Below are 21,981 nucleotides of genomic sequence, written 5' to 3'. Positions count from 1 at the left end.
GCTGTTCTAATTGTGTGGGATGCCCACTACTGCAAATGGTGTCACATCTTCAGGATATATATTTAAATATTCACTTGCTTAAACAAGTTAAGCAAGGTTTTATCAAAATTAAATCTGTATCCCTAAAGGCAAAAAACATATCCTTAAATAAATTATATTGTGTAAATGAGAAGTCTATTAAAATATCTATGTATAGTAAGAGAGCTGAAAACTATTTATTATGATAGATTACAACTAAAGGGGAAAAAACAGACAAAAGGAAACAGGAAAGAGTTCTCAATACAAAATCAGCTAAGGCTTTCATTACAGTATATACTCATGGATAAGCTGAACCCAATTCTTGGGGTGCTTTTTTGGCACCGACTGTAAATTCTCAGGTTATCTGCAAGTATATATAGTAAGTCTATTCATCCAAATCCAATTATATGAAGTTTGCTTCGATTAAACCATGTGGTCCAATCCTAGGCACACAATCTAAAAATACTCCACAATTCAGCGGACTTGGTTCTAGGCATCTTTAGGATAAGAGGTGTTTGACACCATGAAAACCTGCTAAAACAATTCTAGAAAAACATAGTCAACACCTGGTGTTAATAAAAGTAGCATTTTGTTCTTTTGCAACTTGAAAATCTGTACAATAATTACATGACAAAATAAACTACAAATTTAACATAGAACCTTTAAAGGCTCACTCAGAAAACATCCATTAAGTTCTTTAGATCCAGGGTGATTTTTGTTTTCAGAAGTTGAATTTTAATGGATTATGCAATATAATCCTAAACTTGTTCTCTTTTCTCCATCGCGCTGAAGAACATCTGTGCTTGAATACAGCTGGCACTTATTCATCATAATGCAATGATAATAAAAATTTATCCACATCCATTTCTGCAGGAAAGGCAATTGGTAATTTCTTCTGCTGAAAAATAAAATATTTTATGGCCAATGAAGGTTCTTTAGTGTCTTTAGTTCTGCAGGACTTGACTCAGTATTAATTTATGGCTAAAATCTCCATACAACAGATCATTTAAGCTCCCAGCTCCAATCCTGACTGTATGCAAGAGTATCAAACTTTTTTTTTCTGATAGTAAAACTGCCCCATGCCCCGTTCTGTAAGATGTTTGCCAGATAACCATTCTTAATAGGAGATAAACAGCAGGCTCCCTTACGGACGCTAAACTAGTTGCAGATTTTAAGATTTTAAGAATTAAGGTTTAGCCTTAAGCACTATTGTAAGTATCATAAGCAGTAAGTCAGTTTAGTAAACAGGTGCTTCATACCAAGGGGCGATGGTATAGAATATTACCACTATAAGTAAACACTCTGTGTCAAAATTATCAATATTTTTTTTATTTCTTTTAGGAAGGAGTTACTTTTAGTCCTGTCTTGGTCAAATCCTTATCCTGAAAATGGCCTATCTTAATGGATAGAAAAGAGGAAGGATGTATGCTATAAACAGTGACCAAGTCAAGAGGAGGATTTTCTTCCCCAAAGTACATGAATACAAGTAGGAATTACAGGGAAAATGTTTCTTGTCCACATGGTAGAATACACTGGGAAGGGATGGTCCTCAATATTGGCTGTTCAGGGATTAATTGAGCCAATTTGGTGCAATGGTTAAGGCACTGGGCTAGAAACCAGAACCCCGGGAATTTTAATCCTGCCTTAAGCATGAAGCCAACTGGATGATCTTGGTCCAGTCCCACTCTCTCAGCCCTAGGAAGAAAGCAAGGGCAAACCACTTCTAAAAACTTGCGAAGAAAACTATGACTCAAAGGCACTCAAGGACAAAATGAGGGATTGATTGCTATTCTTCTATACATAATTAATATAATAATAAGTTGGAAGGGACCTTAGAGGTCATTGAGTCCAACCCCCTGCTCAGGCAGGAAACCCTACACCATTTCGGACAAATGGCTGCCCAGTCTCTTCTTAAAAACTTATAGAAATAATGTCATGCTGTTAAATAAAAAAAAAACACCTGCTTACCTTTATCTTCTTTTTTTTTATTGGCAATGCAAAGTTCTGAATATCCTTTTTACTGGGAGTCCTGGAATTCTTTTCACAATCAACTGAGTCTTCCTGCTTTCTTTTTTTGGCTGCACTTCTTAAAGACTTAAACTGTTGAGTATTGTCCTTCAGTGGAGTAGTTGTATTAGTCCTTGCAATAGCAGCCCGTGAAAGTATCATCAAAGTGTGGGCAGCCATGCTAACACTGTTTTCACTACCCGTTTCGCTTGCTGGGCTACAAGCCGGCAGATCAGGAGTAGCTGGAGGAACCATGATCCTTGGTGTTGTACTATCTTCACTATACCTTTTACAGGTTGGCGTCCTTATATCAAAGGTATCATCTGAATGTCTGTCACTAGTACCTGAAGGCGTCCGGGGTACTGGCAGTTCCCCATTTTCAGGTAGCTTACTAGTGGGGCTCTGCCTTTGAATATCATACAGCATTTCCACAGCTTGCTTAGTTAAAGGACCGGTCAAGCTGTTGACTTGACTGGGAGACTTTGTTTGTTCTTTTTTGGGATCCTTTGAGGGTAAAATGCCTGCATTTTTATTGTTGGCATTTGGTTGAAGCCCTTGTTTTTTAGTTACTTCCTGAGCTGAGGAACAATTCTTCTCATGATGAAGACTTTGTTGGCTGTTGGATAAGGCTGCCACCTCCTGAGTTTGGGGGACAATATTCCTTTCTAATTCATTCTCTTTATTTGCCGTCTGCTTTCTTAATATATCCGACGCTAGTCCTGGACCCGAACCTTTTTTTTCCAGTTGGCTTTCCTTTACAGCCAGATTTTTGCTAGTAATATCTGGCTTACATAAAATTCTTGGCAGAGTTCTTTCACGTTCCCTCTTGCCAGGTTGAGGTTTTGTTGATGAAAGCACAGTATTAGAAGAGCTTTGACAGAGCTTAGAATTCTCATTCTTTTCTCTCTGTGATGCTTGGGTGGTATCAAAGCAAAGCACTCTTCTGTGACTGCCATTTTGTTTGAAACTTGGGCTTGTAGTATCAGCTGGCACAGTTTCTAGTTTCTTTTTCAAATCCACACCAATATTTTTGTCTGAGTTTCCAATTCTGAAAGAAAAAAAATAGTATTTGACAATTTTGCATGAAATTTCTATTTTAATTATTTTTAGTATCTAAAACTACCGCTCGGTGCTTGAGTTGGTTTGATCTTAATCACCTCTAATAAATGGATTTAAGGACGATATAAAATGCTAAACATTTTAAAATTGATTATTTTGCCTTATTGAAATGAAGAGAAGGATCCATAACAACATATTTTGTTCAGATGTCTATGGAGATTCTCAATCACTCAGGTTATGGTTGTCCCAAGGGTGCTTTTTCCAAAAGGTAATTGGACTTTGTTGTTTTTTTCCTTTGAAAACATTTTGCTTCTCATCCAAGAAGTTTTTCAGTTCTGAAGTGAAACTTTTTCAAGGAAAAAAAAATCAAAGTCCAGTTGCCTTTTGAATAGTATCTTTGGGATATTTTGTTTAGGAATATTATTTTTATTTATTATCCCTTTTAAGTTTTACCTGTACGTATTTGTATTTGTAGCATGCACATAAAACCAGTTGGAACTGTCTCCTCAGAGTATATGGCAACACTCATTGAAAATGATTGGCATGAAGAATATTAGCCTAAGCAATTACAGGTAGTCTTTGGCTTATGCCCATTCATTTAGTGACCTTTCAGTTACAGTGGTGCTGAAAAAATGGACGTACAATGAACTCTTGAAATTCTGGCCATTGTAGCAATCGGTCATGTGATTGTGGTCTGGGCACTCAGGTGCCCAGCTCACAATTACATCATGTAATCAACACTTGTGATCATTTCTGACTGTTTCCCACAAGAGATCTCAATGGGAAAACCCCCAGGGAAAGTCATAAATCGCTCCCACCCACAGCAATGCTTGCCCAATCCCAAATCACTCAAATGAAGAAATACTGTATGAATTCATGTTTGTCAGTAACTCCCATGATTACATTCTGCAATTTTGTAAACTGAAACAATGGCTGCTGGTTTATAATGATACATTTCTCCATGTCCAGCAGTGATACAAACTAAGAACAACTGACCTTTGAATTCGAGAACCGGGATTTTGTACAGGTTCTGATCCACTGAGCCCTGGCTTTCCTAAATGATTAAGGGAAAATAAATAATTTTTACTAATAGCATTCAAGAAGCAATTCGTTTTACATTAAGTCACAAACTATTTTAGGATGCCTTTTTGAGTGCAGAGCCCACTTTTTATTTCTCAAGGCTTTTAAAAAATTGAAGTGCACATAAAAAAAAAAATCACGTGAGAGAATGAGATTTCCTAAATGATTCCCTCCTACTCTCCAACCTGACTGCTCTGAGGTAGTAAGAGAGAAGGGCCTCCTTGCAGATTTGAAGATGTGGATAAAACTGTATGGGTTTCAAATAAGTTAATGCCGAACTAAAATAAGTACTTGGGAATATAGTTGTAAATAATGCATGTGGCATGGTTATATAAATACTCTCGAGTCAATCATATAATTCTCAACATTTGGGCAGTCATATTTCAGCACCCAGGGAATTTTGTCCTGGCACACACCGGTCATCACTGGCTGCCTTGAATGCTTTCTTGGTACAAAAACAGGAAATACATGAATGTTAAGTTCCACATATGCAGCACTTTTCTATGCTTTCAATAGTCAATCTTATAAATCCCAAACTGCCTTAAAGCATTGATTCAAGACTCCCTTGGACAGAGACGATAAACAGAGAAACGATATAGAACTGAGCATTAACTGCATTAACCCAAACCTTTTGACAGCTTCCTTCAGTAATAGTAAAGAGCCTGAAAAGCATAGAAGACAAGATGGAAATTTCATAAATGGTTCAACGACTACAGGGTGGAACACAAGCTCCCCACAACTACCACCTCACCTTCAGCAAGGGGAACTACTATAACCTTGTGCTGCCTAGGCCCTCTGCTTACCTCCATTTGATTTACTTCTTGGTATCCTATGAGATTTTGGAGGAAGAGGAAGCTTAGGAACACCTCCACTGCTCAATGAAGTCTGGAATGGCATATGCAGAATCTTTAAAAGGTGAAAGGAATAGAAATTAGTTTTCTGAAAGTTTCTTTAGCTCAAAAAAATAAAAATAAAAACAGTATTTTTCAAAGACGGCATTTACCTGTCGGGAAGGATCTGTGATAGCATTTCCATTTTGCCCCATTATAGATATAGGGATCATTCCTACCATTCCTTGCAATACAGGCTGTACCGGAGAAGCAATTATAATTGCGGACCCTAAAAAATTAAGGTATCCATGTGAACTATACAATTTTACATTCCCCTGTCTCTCTCTCATTCTATGTAAGTCAGTGAAAATACTGAAGACAAATATTGATAATTGAAGTTAAGTAAATTTAACCTAGTAACCTTAGAAGTTATATCTAAATAGGCTTTAAGCAGTCCAGAGAAAGAACAAACTGTGAGCAGCAAAAAATGTAGTGCCAACTAAATAAACTAATTTCAGTTTTGAAACTACAGTGAAAGGTACAGCTTTTCAAAAAATAAATGAACAAGTATGTTTTTAATTCACTAAATTGGGTTCTCTTTATCTAGTTTTAGGATTTGTGTGGGAATTGTTTTAGGTCGTATTTATGCAGAAATATTAAACTTTCAAATGAGTTCACAAACTTTAAGCACTACTGTATTTATACCTCAGTTATATTATATGTTTCTTAGTCAAAATATTGCATATTTAAATATAGGATCTATTAGAATTGTTAAAAATATTGGAAGAATGCTGAAGAAAACTATCAAATTGAAAACAATTGAGCTCTATCTATCAAGAAATAGTAGAGATTAAAGGATTAGGCAATCATTTACATACTATTATTGTACCTTATTCTATTAAATCAGGATGTGACTTTCAGCTTAAGTTTAGTGGCTGCGAAAACAAAAAAAGTGAAGCCGTAGTGCTTGAATAGACTTCTCTTCTATATGAATCTTTCTATGTGAACATATTACTGAGTCTTCATGGTCCTTGATTTTGACCAAGTCAGAATCTTAATTTACTCACCCAACTTTGATTTTTTTTCTTTATTAAAAATCTAATGGACACTGGTGTCATCATGCTAAAAATTCCAATTCAGCAATTGCCAATAAAAGCCAATTTGCTTACAGCAATTGGTTGCAACTTATCTACGATTCAATCACCATCATATAAATTTTGCCCATATGATTTATTTTTATTATCAGTCTCTATAATTTTATTTGACTGTTATAAAGTACCTTCAACCAACACCACATTAAAATCCAACTGTTTTAAAACCCAAGCAAACATTTAGTTGTCCACAAATAATTACCCTGTGAAAAGTTTGGAGACATTGATGGGTTCATGGCAAACAAACCGTTTGTCCTAGGAGGTGTCCGTAACTGTGGTGCCATTGGAACCTGTGATGCAAGAGACGTTGAATTGCTAGGAAACACAACTAAATTTGATGGAGTAACGTTAGTACTCAATGCTGTTGGCTCAGATATACAGGAGGTAATATAAACACTGTTGGAGCTGCCAAAAGATGTGCTTGTGGCTGGCATCAGTTGAATAAATTCTCCATTCTTGGAAACATTACTTGTGCCAGCAACTGAAAATACTGCACAGTCTTCGTTCTGTATGTTGAGTGAACTCACAACCGAATCTTGAGATCTGAGAACCAAAAGATTCTGTTCCATCAAAGCTGAATCTCCAGGCCTTTCAGACTCTTCGGCTGCTATAGACTTAGATGTTCCTGTCATCTTGGATGGTGATTTAGCTGGAGAAGATAATATTATAGTTGGTACATTCTCTCCCGTGATGCTGGAAACAGCATTGTTTAGTTCAGTGTCTGATGAAATGAATGGATCATCGCTAATAATAATTTTTAAGGAAACAATATTAGAAGGATCTACACCAGTGCCTTGATTACTAGATGAAACACTCCCAGCAACTTTGTTTCCTGGACTTGATTCACCTGCTGGATCTGGAAGTGGAGAACGACACTCACTAGATGTAGCGGGATTGGCCTCAATAGTTGTTCCTGTAGGCCTCTCATTGTCAGGAGTTAAAAATAAGCACTCGGCATCTGCTTTTGTAGAAGATGATGGCTCTTGCAATTCTACCTGTGTTATTTCAGACTCCTCCAATTTCTGGTTTCCATATTTTAAGCAAGGCTCTGGGTCTGTAGCTGGATCGTCCAAATTAAGACTATTGGAAGTACCAACAACTTCAAGCTGGAGCTCTACTACATTTGGATTGGATGCTTCAACCACAAGTGTTGCAGCAGGTTCTGATTCCACTTTATCTGAGCCTTGACAATCAGAAGAACTAGGACTGTTTCGGTTTTGCTGGACAGATACAGGAAACACAGATGATTGGTCTGTTAGCTGCTGTAAATTTTCAGCAATTTCTTGTGAATGGCTGCAATTCTCATTAAGTTTGTTCACAGTTTCATTTTCATCAGATTTCAAGGGAGCAAGCACTTTTGCACTTGTTTTTTCGGCTAGCATGTAATTTGGCAAAGAACAACATTCAGTTCTATCGGATAAAGCTGTTTGTGAAGTATCCAACTGATTATACGGCAAATCAGGTAAGTTCTGAACACCTTGACATAATACATCCTTATCAATTGTATAATTCCTTGTGGGAGTTCCTTGTTCGTTGTAAGAATCTACGTTGTGCTCAGTACTAGGAAACTGATTTTGCCCAGATTCAAAGGTAGATTTCTGCTTGATTCTTTGGTCAGGTGTCTCCATTTCAATTGATCCACTTTGCCTTCTCACTTCAGAGCCTGAAGAAAATTCTCCAGACACTACAGTTTGTATCTTTAGATGCTGTTCTAAAGTCAAATCATTTTCACTGCAATCAGTCTTTAGGACACATGCTTCTTTTGAATGATCATCTGTGTATGGTAGATTCTCATGGGAATTATCATCTACAATATAAAAACACAACAAATTTAGAACAGATCTTCTGTATATTTTTGTCAGGATAATGTTTCTTAACAGTTATTTTTAGCCTTCTGATTTTTAATGAAAACTATCTCTAAAGGATAAGATGAATAATATGAAAAGGATAAAAAATATTCCTGTCTATCTTTTTCAAAGGACATATGATAGCGCACAGAATAAATCCGCATTGCTCATTCACTGAATGCATTTGAAATGTTGTGTGCAGTTATGTCACTGCATCTTTAAAAAAAGGATATAGTGGAGCTGAAGAAGGTTCTTTCTGTAAGAAAGTCCAAGAATTGGTAACAAATAATCGAGGTTACATATGCATGAATAAATATAGCAACTAGATATAATGCATACAAAACTATACATATGAAGCAAACAAGAACTCTCCTTTCTTTTGCCTCAAGACAAATCAGAAATGGATTTATTTCTTTCTCCAATTATGGAAATACTGATATATTATCACTAAAGTCAACATTTTAGCAACCGCAGGTATTCTAAGCTGATTTATGGAAAAGAAAAAAGGTAGTAAAGAGAAGTTATTAGGCTGTCTAAAACAATCCTTGGGTTTTTAAAAGGAAGATAGAAACTTAATTGTAACTCAAATTTCAATTCATCAGTTTGCAGCCTGACTTTATATGGATTTGCAAAAAGGTAATTCTATGTATTTCAAAAAGAATTACTATCCTTTACATAGTAAAGACAAATTGAGCATATTATAGCCATTATGAAATCTTCTTGACCCACAGATAGTATTCAATTTTATAACAGGCATTACTCCAAACATCCACGATAGTAAGTCTTGAAATCAATAATAGTCTTATATGTTAAGGAAACCAGATAGCGGATTTTAGAAGTGCTTACCAAGTTCCTTAGTGCCCATATAACTTTCAAGTGCTTCTAGGTTTTCTTCATCCACCAACATTGAATTATCTGTTCCATTCTGTGTAGGAATACCCTGAGAAACATTTCTACAATTCTTGGTTTTACCTATTTAAAGTAAGAAAAAAGTCTTAACTTCAACATAAGGTGGAAGAATCCAAATCAATTCCTTAACTGCATTAAGGGTTCGGGTTTTTTGTCATCAACATCACACTTGAAACCATTCTTTAGAAATTATGTCTGGCCCAAAATAACAATATTTGTAGATGGTCCAATATAATCTATTTGATATCCTAAAAACTCTAAGTTGAATATGAACTGAAATCCTAATAAAACTGTTTTGATGGGATGGAAACTCCTTGTTTATATGACAGAAATGTCTGACCAACAGTAAAAAAATCTTTTCAAGTATCCCCCAGTTATGTAATTTCTAGCAACATATGTTGGAATTCTAGAATTTGCAGTCAAAATACATTTGGAAAATGCAGGATGGGAAAAACTGAGAAAGTATGAGAATCTGCACTGGAACTGTGAAAACTTGTCATTCATAATCATATGACAGGAAAACTATAGTATCTTTTTAATGGAAGAGTTCAATCAGACTAGAAAGCTAAAGTTCTTGAGAGTATCTGTTTATATTTTCTGTTAAAATATATGGACACAAAGGGTTGGTTTAGTCAAAGAGCAAGTCTTTCATACACTCTTAATACTTTTCTTCTCAGTCCCACTGAGTTCAGTGCAGTTGACTGGAAATAACTCACCATTGTAAAAACTCATGATATTTAAAGTGAAGAATAATCCATACCAAAATCAAATATATCAAAGAGTCCTTGAAATGCTGGATCTGATTCTGTTTGCTCTAGAATCTCCTGGATGGCTTCTTCCGTCATGTGAATTTCTCCTTGCTGGTGTGTAAAAATAATCAGATATCAGTTAAAACATATTAGTTTTCTCTATGTGAGCAAAAAATATCCTGAAAGCTAGATAGGTTATCAATCAAATTTTCAGATCCACAGGAATACTTTGCGGGCCTATCTTAATCAGAACCGAGAAAAGAAGAAAAAGTAGGCAGACAAATGCACAACCTGAGGCCTATCAATTTATGTAGTTCTTTGAGCAAAGCCTTAATTTATCCATTATGAGACCTAAATATTGTATGTATTAAAATCAGGCTCTTACCTGAAGACCAAGAAATTCATCAATCGAAGACTCCTGTATTGTTGGACCACTTTCTGCCTGTTTTACTGTCTGAGCCATATTGCCATCACTGGGAAAAATGTGTAAATATTTAGTATGATTCAGGAATAATCTAAGATTGAATAGTTTTTTTAAATGAAATCTATTACCTGCCCAAGAACTTGTTAATATTTTCAGCTAGCTTCTCCTGAAGACATTTGTTGCTCAAAATTTTCTCTCTGGCATTTTCAATAATCATTTGCTAGGAAATAAATTTGAAGTAGTCCAAGTTTGTTTTCACAAGGTTTACAAAAGAAACATTAATCCCACCAGCACTCTTAATAATCTCTCCCCTCTGGTAGATTTATATTCCCATATACTGTATAATTTCTTAATTGGAGCATCAAATATGACATTTGTGCAATGATCAGCTAAATCTTAAAAAGTTAGAAATTGGTCCCAATTTTATTAATTTTTCTATATACCTCTAAACTGCAGATGCGGTTCCTTAAAAAGGAAAAGACCCAAGACCATATTTGTAGTACGCATGTACCTATGCAGCAATTTGGATGATGAAAGCAACCTTGAAAACTCTCAACCATCTTTTGCCATAATTTTCTTGCCATATAGCTAATGGGGATTTATTCACCTTGGCCACAGCCTTGCATTTAAACTCTTAAGGATTAAAAATATTTGCACGAAATGCTTTAGAAACCCCATCCCCAAAGAAAGGAATAGTAATTCATGGAAATATGGAAAGTTTTTTAAGGAGAAAAATCCCTGCACACCAAGACATATACAAAACTGGGATAATCATACCAAAAAGGATGAGAGGGTAAAAAAAGAGAAATATGAAGTTTGTTTTTTAAAAAATATGGCTTACAGGAAGGTCACCATCAATAATTTCTAGTTGCTCACTTTCTTCTTCCATGGGAGAGCTTTCTTTTTCCACTACAGAAGACTCTCGTAAGCTACAATTAGACAACTGTGGTCCTGATGATGCAGTACTCCTTTTCTTCTGTGAGTCACTGAAATATTTTAAATATGAGATGGGAAGAACATATAATTAAGGCTAGAACTTCATGGCTCCTGCATTATCTTATCTATTCATGCTTCATGTTTTGTTCAACATTAACATGTTTCAGAGGAATCAATGAATCCAGTGGAATTGTAATGGAATTAGATGCATAATTTGCAGTCCAAGAGGACAATGAAAGAAAGCAAAAGTGAGATATAATGTCTTGATCCAAATTCATAAACATGTCAGTGGAAATGTAAAATGAGATTAATATGAACCGAGAACCACCTACCTTTTCTCTGCTTCTCATTTTTCACACCTTTCCTTATGCACAAGATCTAAATTCTGAATATGCAAGAGATACATACACTATAAATACTTAAGCTGGGAACTGTTACCTTTTTCTTTTTCCTGGAGACAATACACTTGAGTTAAGCTTTCGCTCTTGGAGTGCAGAAACCAAAATGAGGGAATCACCTGCTTTAAAAAATGCAGTTAAGAACAAAATTATATTAAGCTTTGATTTGTTTAAGATGTTTAGGGTATCAATAATGAATCGTGATTGTCAGTACTAAGAAAATGAGTGAGACACTGATTGGAAAAAACCTAGCACTCTCTTTTTGAATTTAATCCAAAGATGGGACTGTGAAAAACCTAAATAAGAAGAAAGCAACTATTTTGTGCCAGCTAAGAATACAGCAGTTTAATTTTCAATTGCAAAATGTGGGGCTAGGAGATGGTATTACAGGTTGAAGCTGTAGGAAAAAGGATAAAGAGAATGGAATTGTAAACCCTAGCTAGCTGGTAAAATAGAGCTAGACAAATCTAGTTGCTGAAGATTATTAGCACAGTAGCATATAGGCCAGTAATCCTAAAACTAACTAACTGTCTGTCTGTCTGTCTGTCTGTCTGTCTGTCTGTCTGTCTGTCTGTCTGTCTATCTATCTATCTTTATTTATTTCCTCGAATGTTGGCAATTATCTGAAATAGATGTGGGCCCAATGCAGAAAAGTATGTCTGAGATAAAGAGGAGACTGCAGTAAAAGACCAAATAATGGAAATAAAGATTTAAAAAAGGTGCAATTTTCAGACAGAAAAATACAATTGACTGAGTAAAGGAAATGTTGGCTAGTTTCTTTAGGCTTTTCCTTAATTTTATATAGCAATATTTAGATATTTAGAAACAGAGGGGAGCACATATAGTAAGCTAAAATATGTCTACAATATGAACCCACAGGAAAACCTGGTACTTGAGGATGAACATATGTTATTTTCAACGGAAACAGTTTTTATACTACCTATATTTAGTGGCAGAAAGGAAATTCTATACTGTAATGGTCACATGACTTTCTCAACAGTTTGCTTATAGTTTGTGTCCACTATTTGAGAAACGGTTCATTAAACTTACTGTTAATTTGGCTTTCCTGAATTTGGCCCTGATATATAGAAGAAGGATTCAATCTTGTCTGAGCCAGACTTGAAGATATAATTGGTTTAAGAACAATCTGTGTGGCGGTCATTGCAGTGGATGTTAGTTGTTCTGGCTGATAAACTGCAGGTGATGATCCTAAATTAGAAGAGGCTGACTGTTGAAGGCACTTCTGCTTTTTCATATCTGCAATTGCACTTCTAGTGCGACCTTTAAGTAAATGTTAAAAAAGGAACAAGGAATCTTTCATTATTTATTTGGCAAATTTATATGACCACACATCTTATGTACATGATTCTATGCAAAGTACAAAGTTTAAAAATGCATAAATCATTAAACAAAAATAATTAGATGCATCTAAATTAGATGCAAAATAATTTCAAGAGTCAACTAAGTTTTAGAGAGTCGGCTTTGGCATTGAAATAAAGGCTATTGTTTTTTGTTCCTTCATTCATGTCTAATTTTGAGCCAGAAAGCATTTATTCTTCTGTTGGCAAATATAACTGGCATCAATGAATGCTATGGTGTCTTGATACATATTCAGGTTCAGGAATGTGTGCCATATTCTAGAATAATACAATCTAAAACTAATGAAAATTTACTGAATTTGTACATGGCATTTTTCTGGATCATTTCTAGATCTGAGTCACAGGTATATCTCTTGCCCCCACACCTTCTGATTATTATTGTGGCAAGAAGTGGAGAAAGTATGTTTGCTTGCTTATTTATTCATTAAATTTGTATGTCAATGCAATTTCCAAGGACTGCCTGTAGTAAACAGCAATAAAATATCTAAATATATAATATTAAAATATCCACAGTAAGAAAATAAAGATACACTCACGATATGGAGCCATAAAGACCTTAAATAGACCATGTCATTTAAATAGCTTAGATCAGGCATGTCAAACTGCCAGCCCGTGACGCCAAAACTGCACCCACCTCATTGCCGGCAATGGGGGGGGGAATCGCAATACGTCGTGCGACATCACGAGTTTGACATGCCTGGCTTTGATCATGTCAATTATCCCCAAATACTATCAGGAAAAGCTGTTTTAATCAACTTTTGGGAAGCTAATAAGAGGGGGCTTTATCTAATTTCCAGAGGGAGGATGTAGATACTATTATTGAAAAAAAAGAATTGTCAGGTCTTAGCATTCCTCACCTCATGGATGTAGAATACTAGAAAGCTTTTCGCAGAGAAATGGGAAAATACTGCATAGAGATGATCGAAAAAAAGCTAGGGAAACTGTGCTAGTAAATAAATGTCTAACATCTAGATCTTGTATCCAATATCTATATTGTATAGTCCAATATAAAGCAGCTGCACTAGCATGCTTTATTAGAACAAACTCTTTGTGAAATTAATGAGATTGATTTCTAAGTTAACTATGATTTAAATGTATGAAAGGCTTTTAATAGTAAACTCAAGCCACATAACATAGCTTCGAATACATACTCCGTTGATGAGCAGAAAATCCACCTGAATTCTGCATGCTCCTGCAAAAATGGAATTGTTAAGTTTCTGTTAAAATGCAGCACATAAGTATATAAATATTAAATGTAGAATACTTATGTGACAACCATATGTACAGAAATAAATGCAAAAAAAAGTTTCAGTTGACAGTTTTCTTATTTGTTTTATGCTATTTCAATATCATATAACATAGGAGAATCAGTTCCTGACAGCAAGCACAATCCTGTGATCATGCACAATATTGAGATGGGAAAATGAAATTGTGCAAAATTTACAGCAATCTCACCAATGTAGCCTTGTGCAAGAATGCCAAAATTGTACAATACTTAACAACATGAAAATTGTAAAAATTTGAAATTTTGAGTGATTTCATTGAAGTACATGAAATCTCATAAAGTGTGATCTTGCAAGATTGCAGTACAATAATTTAAAATGAGATATTTATTTTTCAAGGGCTATAGGAATTACGATCCTGCAGGCATCAAACTATTGACTGATGACATCATATGAGTCTTCTGCAGTTATCAAGATCTGTTTTTTTTGTTTGACAATTATATACACATCTATCTCATGGATTTTAAAAAAATGACAGCAGTTAGACTATTGTAACTAAGACCGTAATAATTTACTTAAAATGACAATGTTTATTAATTTAATTTAGCAGCTTTATATAGCATTCCAGGTACTCAACAAGTAGCTAGCATTCCTATTTTATATGAATGCAATAACAAATAATAAAAGTAATCATCAATAAACAATATTAATAAAATATTAATATACTGAACAATTATAACCTTGAATAAATATATATTCTTATACAAGTAAAATGCCTCTTGAATACACTGTATCCCCGTCAAAGTCCTGTTGAAATACTCAGGTTTTAATAATTTTTATGAATCCCAATAGTGTTGTTATTTTAGCATTTGGATATTATTTGATAAGATAATAATTTTATAAAATATAATGGATAGAATCCAATTACATTTTTTTTTCTGCTAATGGAGCCACATTTGTTAGTAGTGCAATTTCTCCTGTTCCCCACCACTGCGCTCTTAACAAGAACCACACTGGTTTCATTCAACAAATTAGGGCTGTCCATGGGACATCAATATGAAAGAGACTGCAGTATCAAAAAAGCATGTGAAAATTGAATTCTCAATAACAACAGGAATATAAGCAGTGCCAGATTTACAGACTATTTGCACTAAATTCAAATTACCTGATCTGAGAAAGTGTATAATCTAACTTCTTCCATAAAGATGACATCATTGCTGGAACGTCATTTGTTGCTTCTTTAAAAAATATATATATATATAATGTTGTAAAAAATTTAAAGATATTACAAGTGGAAAATCTGTGAATCAACTGTTACTCAACCAAGAAACTATATTTCTAATATCTAATTTATTTGATATTTGATCTTTATTTCAGTATTTTTCATTTAATGATGGCTATTGAGGCTCTTTTCCTTTCTGCTGCTTACAGTTCATCAATGTTATTTCATTTTATTTTTCTAATTGATATGCTTTTTTCTACTTCATAACTACAGTAGTCCTTGACTTACAACCATTCATTTAACAACTGCCTTGCTTAGTAATGGAAATTCTGGTCCCAACTATGGTCACAAGTCGAGAGCTACTTATATGTTTAAGTCATATTAAATTTATTTAAAAAGCATGATTTCAATGCTGCTTACAATTCAATAAATACATACATTTAATTGTATAAGATCAATATTGTCTCAATATAATCAAAGCAAACCAATTCTAGCAATAAAATGTGGCATCTATTTCCCACCCTTTACCCACACCTACCTTTTGATTTCATCGCTATGTATTCATTCAATATGGTAATTAAGTTTTTTCCAAAGAGAGACTGAGAAGAGAAAGAACAATATTAAACTATATCATAAAACACTGCAAAAATGTCACTTCCCCAAAGAATTTAAAAACATTGAACACCTACCCTATCTTTATGGCAAAGTGTAGTTGAAGTGGTGTCTCTTGGGCAGGGCCTTGGTTCTCTCTGGGATGCAATGTGTCAAAGAGGGGTCAGTGGAAGACGGGTCACCCCATTGTTGCATGGTTCTTTGAGGACTGGCCTAGTTTCTGGCCTGCTGAATTCTTTTCATCTGTTTGCGATGGGCTGATGTCAGCCACTTGGCCTAACCTTTAACCTTGTGTGTTTTGGACAGGACTTGTCATGTGTGTGAATGATTGTGAGGTATATGTTTATATTACCAATTTCCCTCTTAACTAGGCCTCTTGACTGCTGACTCCTAAGGGCAGGTGTACTTGGTGGAGGCAGGGACTTGAGCATAGGGTACAGGTGCAAGTTGGAAAAGTCTGATGGCCTTGGGGAATGGAGAGTTTGTTAACGGAAGCTTTGCTGGGCAGGTATGTGTCAAGTAGCGACAGGCGGACGATATCAACCACACGAAGACCAGAAAATCAACTTCATATGAAAACTATACCCTATTATAAAAGAATCTTGCAAATCTGATTGTGCTATCTCTCTTCTCCTTCCTATACTCTAAAGAATCAGAGGGGCATTGTGAACTGCTTCTAAATATTATGTGCTTCCCAGGAGTTAAAAGAACGTTTCAGCCCTCTCTGCCTAAGTAATGGTTCTTGCATATTTGTGACAAGGTCATCTGCTTTACTCTCTATATGTGATATGGAAGGAATTTGAGGAAGGGCCACTTTCAGGGTTAATTGATTCAATGGCAAGATTGCTCCTGTTTGCCAGCCCTCAACGTTCATCTCTGATGCTACGTCATTGGATCTTCACTGTCAACATACTGGCTTCTTCAAACAGCATCCCCCTAGAGATTTGTACAGCTCCCACCTTGCCCATCTGCAAGTGATCCCTAAAAACATGACCTTTCCCCTAAGCCTTGGTTTATAGGGTTTGGATGTGCCCCTTTAAATTGGCAATGATGTGGAACATCATTCTCTCAGACAAGTGTTGTCTTTTATTTCTGTGAAGCCCCTTTGAGTAATTCTGGAGTTGGTTAGTCTAGATATTCAATAAATTACATTAAATATTAATTATTCCAGCAAGATTTAAGAGATTATAAAGAGAAATAATCTCTTTTAAAAATGCATGCTACTTACTAGTAAACAAGCCGGAACAAAGCCTTCTCCTGTACAGTGCTCTGCATATTCTTTTAAATCTGAACTTTCCAATATAAATGCTCTGCATGTGACTAAAAGCTTTTCTTGTTGTAAATAACCTGAAAAGAGAAGTATTTTTTTCTAATCTGTGCATCATTATGAAAAGATAAAACATTTGTTAATGTCAAGGTATATGTGTTTGATTGTAAATAAAGATATATGCATTGTATTCCCCATATTATTTCAAACATCTTTCTGTGTATGAATGTTTATCAGTTTTTATTAGTTTTGTCTTTGTTTTCTTTTCCCCCTTCTTTCTACAATGTATATGTTTAGGTAGGTTTTTATCTACTATTACTGTATTTTATATTTTGTAAATAATTTCAAATGCCTTAGTATAGGAAGTGACATTCAATATATTTAATAATTTATGGTATGTTTTCAGAAATACTCTCCCTTTAAATGTAAACAAATCTATTATGCATTATTTAAGGTTGTGTAATTAAACAGAACACTTCACTTGATAGACATGGATTCTGAATGATTCTGCATTTAACAGACGGTGACAATTATACAAAAACTTACAGTAACTTTTAAATAAAGTTATACATGGATTATCTTTTGTATACATGCACAGTGTTATATTTTCTGAAAGATGTGTGTCATAGCATACATTCTGTTAAAATATTATTTATAGCCTTTTAAAAATTATCTTACTGCCGACAGTGGACTGCCGACAGTGACAGAAATACTATAAAAAGAAGCATAGTCCAATAAAACAACAAATGGATTCTACATAATTTAGCCATAAATTCAAAATCTTTGTGGTGGAGATATACTGCCCTAATTAGACAAAAGAAAACAAACAATATTGAACAATGCAAATGTCCCAAAATATAAAAAAATATTTCAGCTATCCAGCTGACTCTGTTCAATGTGAAAGCTTGCATCTACTATTTTACACACAGGCTAATTCTTCAGACTAATTGCCTGCATATTGATTAGTGAAAAATATTTGACCTTTTATATCATTTTTTCCTTCAAATAATAAAGAATAAGATTTCAAGAGGAGGGATGGAAAAGGATCTCATATCTTATTTTCTTTCCTATAGGAATACAAGAATAGCAACAGAGCTGTGCTCAATTATGCCAAAGCTTTAATTATTCCATCAAGAGCCTACCTCTAAGAGGCTTGCAAACAGGATATCTGTGCAAGAAATACTTTATTTTCACTTTCTGGAAAATGGGTATTTAAAGGCATCCAGTTTCTAATACAAGTAGTCGTCAACAGAAAGTTACAAAAGGTGATCATATGACCCCGGGACACTGCAACTGTCATAAATATGAGCCAGTCGACATCTCTGCATTTTGATCATGTGACCATGATTCTGCAATGGTCATAAGTGTGAAAAAAGGTGATAAGTCATTTTTTTCAGTTCCATCGTAACTGAAACCGAGGACTACCTATACTGGAATCTTCTCCACAATACATCCATATACAAATGAACACGTGAAAGTTAAGCCACGGGGGACTGCACAGCTCTAATATCTCACAATGAAAGTGATTTGGAACGGCATATTACAGGTAGTCCTCAACTTATGACCATAATGGAGTCCAAAATGTATGTTGCTAAGCAAGAAATTTGTAAAGTGAGTTTTCCCCATTTTACAACTTTTCTTACCACATTTGTTAAGAGAATCAGTGCAGTTGTTAAGTTAGTAGCATGGTTGTTAAGAGAATCTGGCTTCCCCATTGACTTTGCTTGTCAGAAGGTCGCAAAAGGTGATCACATGACGCTAGGACACTGCAACCGTCATAAATATGAACCAGTTGTCAAGCATCCAAATATAAATCACATGACCATGGGGATGCTGCAAGGGTCATTAAGTGTGAAAAATGGTCCTAAGTTAATTTTTTCAGTGCCGTTCTAACTTCAAACAGTCACTAAATGAACTGTTGTTAAGCCGAGGACTACCTGTATATAAAGAAGAAGAACCAACTCCTCAAACTCAATATGGTTGGGCACCAAACGATGCAAAACCATGTTGAGTCAGGCTTGGCAAGGAAAGCAGATCCACAGCCACGCCGGCTACTGGAGGACGGAGCTCCGGGGAAACAAGTTCGGGAGGGAGAAGAGCGCGAAACGTCAACCACCCTCGGAGCGATTCTGAGCAGACGGGCCGGGCGCCTGGGAAAAAAGTTCCCCGTCCTTTCTTTGAAGAAACGGCGGCGGGGTCTCTCTTACAATGGCCTGCCACTCCCACACCGGCACTGCCCGTCTTCCCACGACACGCTGAACCCCGAATCAGCTCACTTTTCAGTCTAGACCAGTGGTTCTCAACCTGTGGGTCGAGACCCCATTTGGGGTCGATCGACCATTTCACGGGGGTCGCCAAGCAAGGCTGTCCGCCATTTTTTTTGTCCGCCATTTTTTTTGCCTGCCATTTTTTTCCCCTTTTCTGGCGGGTGCCTTACCTCCCTTGGGCTGGGCCAGCTGGTGGTCGGCCTGCTCCGTCTCTGCCGCTTGCCAGCTACGCCTCGGCCGGCGCAGGGGGTGGAACCACGCATGCGCGGCGCTCCTGGGCAGGGAAAGTCCTCGACTTACGACCGGTTGGGTAGTCCTCGACTTACGACCGGTTTAGTCCTCGACTTACGACCGGTTGGGGTCGCGGCATTAAAAAGGTTGAGAACCACTGGTCTAGACTCTAACCCGTTGGGCGAACCCAGGCCGCGGGGTCAGCATCGCGGTCCAGGGGGGGGGTCGTGCGACTTCGTAAAACTGGGTCAACTGAATAAATCAACGATTCAGCTCCTGACGCGGCTAGCCTACTGGATGAAGTAGGGTAAAAACGAAAGCGAAGAGGGTCTCGCCTTCCTTTGGCCCCGGTCCCTCTCCGCGCTTACCTAGGACCAGACGGGCCACGTCAGACGGCAGTAACATGATGGTGAGGAAAACGGGAACCAGCACTCCGTTCACCTCACCCGCCGGCGGGAGCGAGAGCGACCGCGACCCGCTTCCAAGCAGGGCGACGGCTTCTCTCTCTCTCCCCCCCCGTCCCCGATTTCTCCACTCGGAAAGGCGCCCAAACCTCCCCTCAAGAGAGCGAGCGCCAAAAGCCCCAACCCGCCCCCTCGCTTCGAGACTTCCGAGCCCAGAGCCACAACAAACGCTTTTCCGCTTCCGGGTTGGGGAAGGGGTGAAACGTTTCCCGCTTCTCCGCGGCTTTTTTTTTTTTTTTTTGTTAACCTCCTCGAGGCCACGTGGGCGATGGGCGAGTTAAGAACGACCCGAGCGCGCGCCTGATGGGCCAGAGCGAACGGCGGCCGGAGTCGCACGAGACCCCCGAACCCTCCTCCGCGGGGGACCCACGTTCAGGTCCGGGCTTGGCTTTCCCGCGCGAACCTCCCCCCTTGACAGTTTTCGCGTTCCTCCTTTGCCGCCTAGTCCAGGGGTAGGCAACCTTGGCTCTTTTATGACTCGTGGACTTCAACTCCCAGAATTCCTGAGCCAGCTGTGCTGGTTCAGGAATTCTGGGAGTTGAAGTCCACGAGTCATAAAAGAGCCAAGGTTGCCTACCCCTGGCCTAGTCGGTTTCGTCTTTCTCTCTCTTCCCCCCCCCCCATCTCTCTCCCTCCATCTCTCTTAATTTCTCTGTCTCTCCCTCTCTCTCTCTCTGTGTCTATCTCTCCCCTCCCCTTCCCCTCAGGGGAATGAAAACAGTTTTTGTTTTCTCTCTCCTCAAGAAGCAATAGCTCACTCTCTCCCCCCCCCTCCAACCTAGCCTTCTCCACAGCTTGTTGGGAGTGCAACTCCCATCATCCCGGCCTGACAGGCAACAGTCGTAAAAGGATGATTTGGAATTGTAATTCAGGATGACTTGGTGTAAAATGGTTAAGGCAGTGGTTCTCAACCTGTGGGTCGGGACCCCATTTGGGGTCGATCGACCATTTCACGGGGGTCGCCAAGCAAGGCTGTCTGCCATTTTTTTTGTCTGCCATTTCCCCCCCCCCTTTTCCGGCGGGTGCCTTACCTCCCTTGGGCTGGGCCAGCTGGTGGTCGGCCTGCTCCATCTCTGCCGCTTGCCAGCTACGCCTCGGCCAGAGCAGGGGGCGGAATCATGCATGCACGGCGCTCCCGGGCAGGGAAAGTCCTCAACTTACGACCGGTTTAGTCCTCGACTTACGACCGGTTGGGGTCGCGGCATTAAAAAGGTTGAGAACCACTGGGTTAAGGCATCAGGCTAGAACTCGGGAGACCGTGAATTCTAGTCCAGCCTTAGCTGAGTGACCTTGAGCTTGTCGCTTTCTCAGCTTTAGGAAGATGGCAATAGCAAAACACTTCTGAAAAAAATGTGCCAAGAAAACTGCAGGGCTTGGAATTCCAACTACTCCTGGCTTGGAGAGCAGGATGAAACATGGAGCTTTTAAATAGCTTCTGTATAAAGTGCTGAATTCCAGGGATTTAAGGTTAAATTATATGTAGGGTGGCATGCTACATATTTGCTTAGAGTGCTAGGAAAAGAAGCGTAAGCAGGTGAAAAAACAAGAACGAATGATGACACATAAAAATGACACTCAAAATGTTTGATTAATAAAAAGTTTCATTCTTTTTATTAATCAAAGCAATAGGTATGTGCTTTTCAGTGCCATCAACTTGTGCAGTCCTTTTGTTCAGGTCACTTGGCCTAAATTTGGCTTCTTCTGACCCTTGTCCATCTCTTTGATTTCAACAATCATTACAACCAAGAGTGACAGATCTGTAATATGACAAACCATGTTTGCTCACATTTATACAAATTGTACCATTATATATAAAAGAGGTTCTTAAGAATATATACACATCTAAGGGGTTTGTCTGTTGACCAGAATCTATCAAATAACCAGAAATAATCATTCCTAAGAAACTGT

The 21,981-nt window shown here is 37.4% G+C and overlaps 1 protein-coding gene across 1 annotated transcript; it reads right to left on the bottom strand.

Moving 5' to 3' along the window:
• Positions 1 to 191: 191 nt before the first annotated feature.
• Positions 192 to 21,849, bottom strand: LOC107284846 (protein NPAT). Its single transcript, XM_015812967.1, has 18 exons — positions 21,780 to 21,849; positions 17,073 to 17,191; positions 15,771 to 15,831; positions 15,176 to 15,248; positions 13,939 to 13,979; positions 12,459 to 12,689; positions 11,449 to 11,527; positions 10,916 to 11,060; positions 10,203 to 10,294; positions 10,036 to 10,123; positions 9,662 to 9,761; positions 8,839 to 8,964; positions 6,348 to 7,952; positions 5,168 to 5,283; positions 4,968 to 5,070; positions 4,081 to 4,138; positions 1,987 to 3,073; positions 192 to 916 (listed from the first exon to the last, which is right to left on the bottom strand). Exons 1-18 carry the CDS (start codon positions 21,847 to 21,849, stop codon positions 839 to 841), a joined length of 4,272 nt encoding a protein of 1,423 aa, XP_015668453.1. The 3' UTR covers positions 192 to 838.
• Positions 21,850 to 21,981: the final 132 nt, after the last annotated feature.

This window comes from Protobothrops mucrosquamatus, unplaced genomic scaffold (genome assembly GCF_001527695.2).
Source record: "Protobothrops mucrosquamatus isolate PMUCROS unplaced genomic scaffold, P.Mucros_1.0 scaffold_66, whole genome shotgun sequence".
Lineage (NCBI taxonomy): Eukaryota > Metazoa > Chordata > Lepidosauria > Squamata > Viperidae > Protobothrops > Protobothrops mucrosquamatus.
Note: the sequence above shows the minus strand (reverse complement) of the source record. Positions and strands in the feature narration are given on the sequence as shown.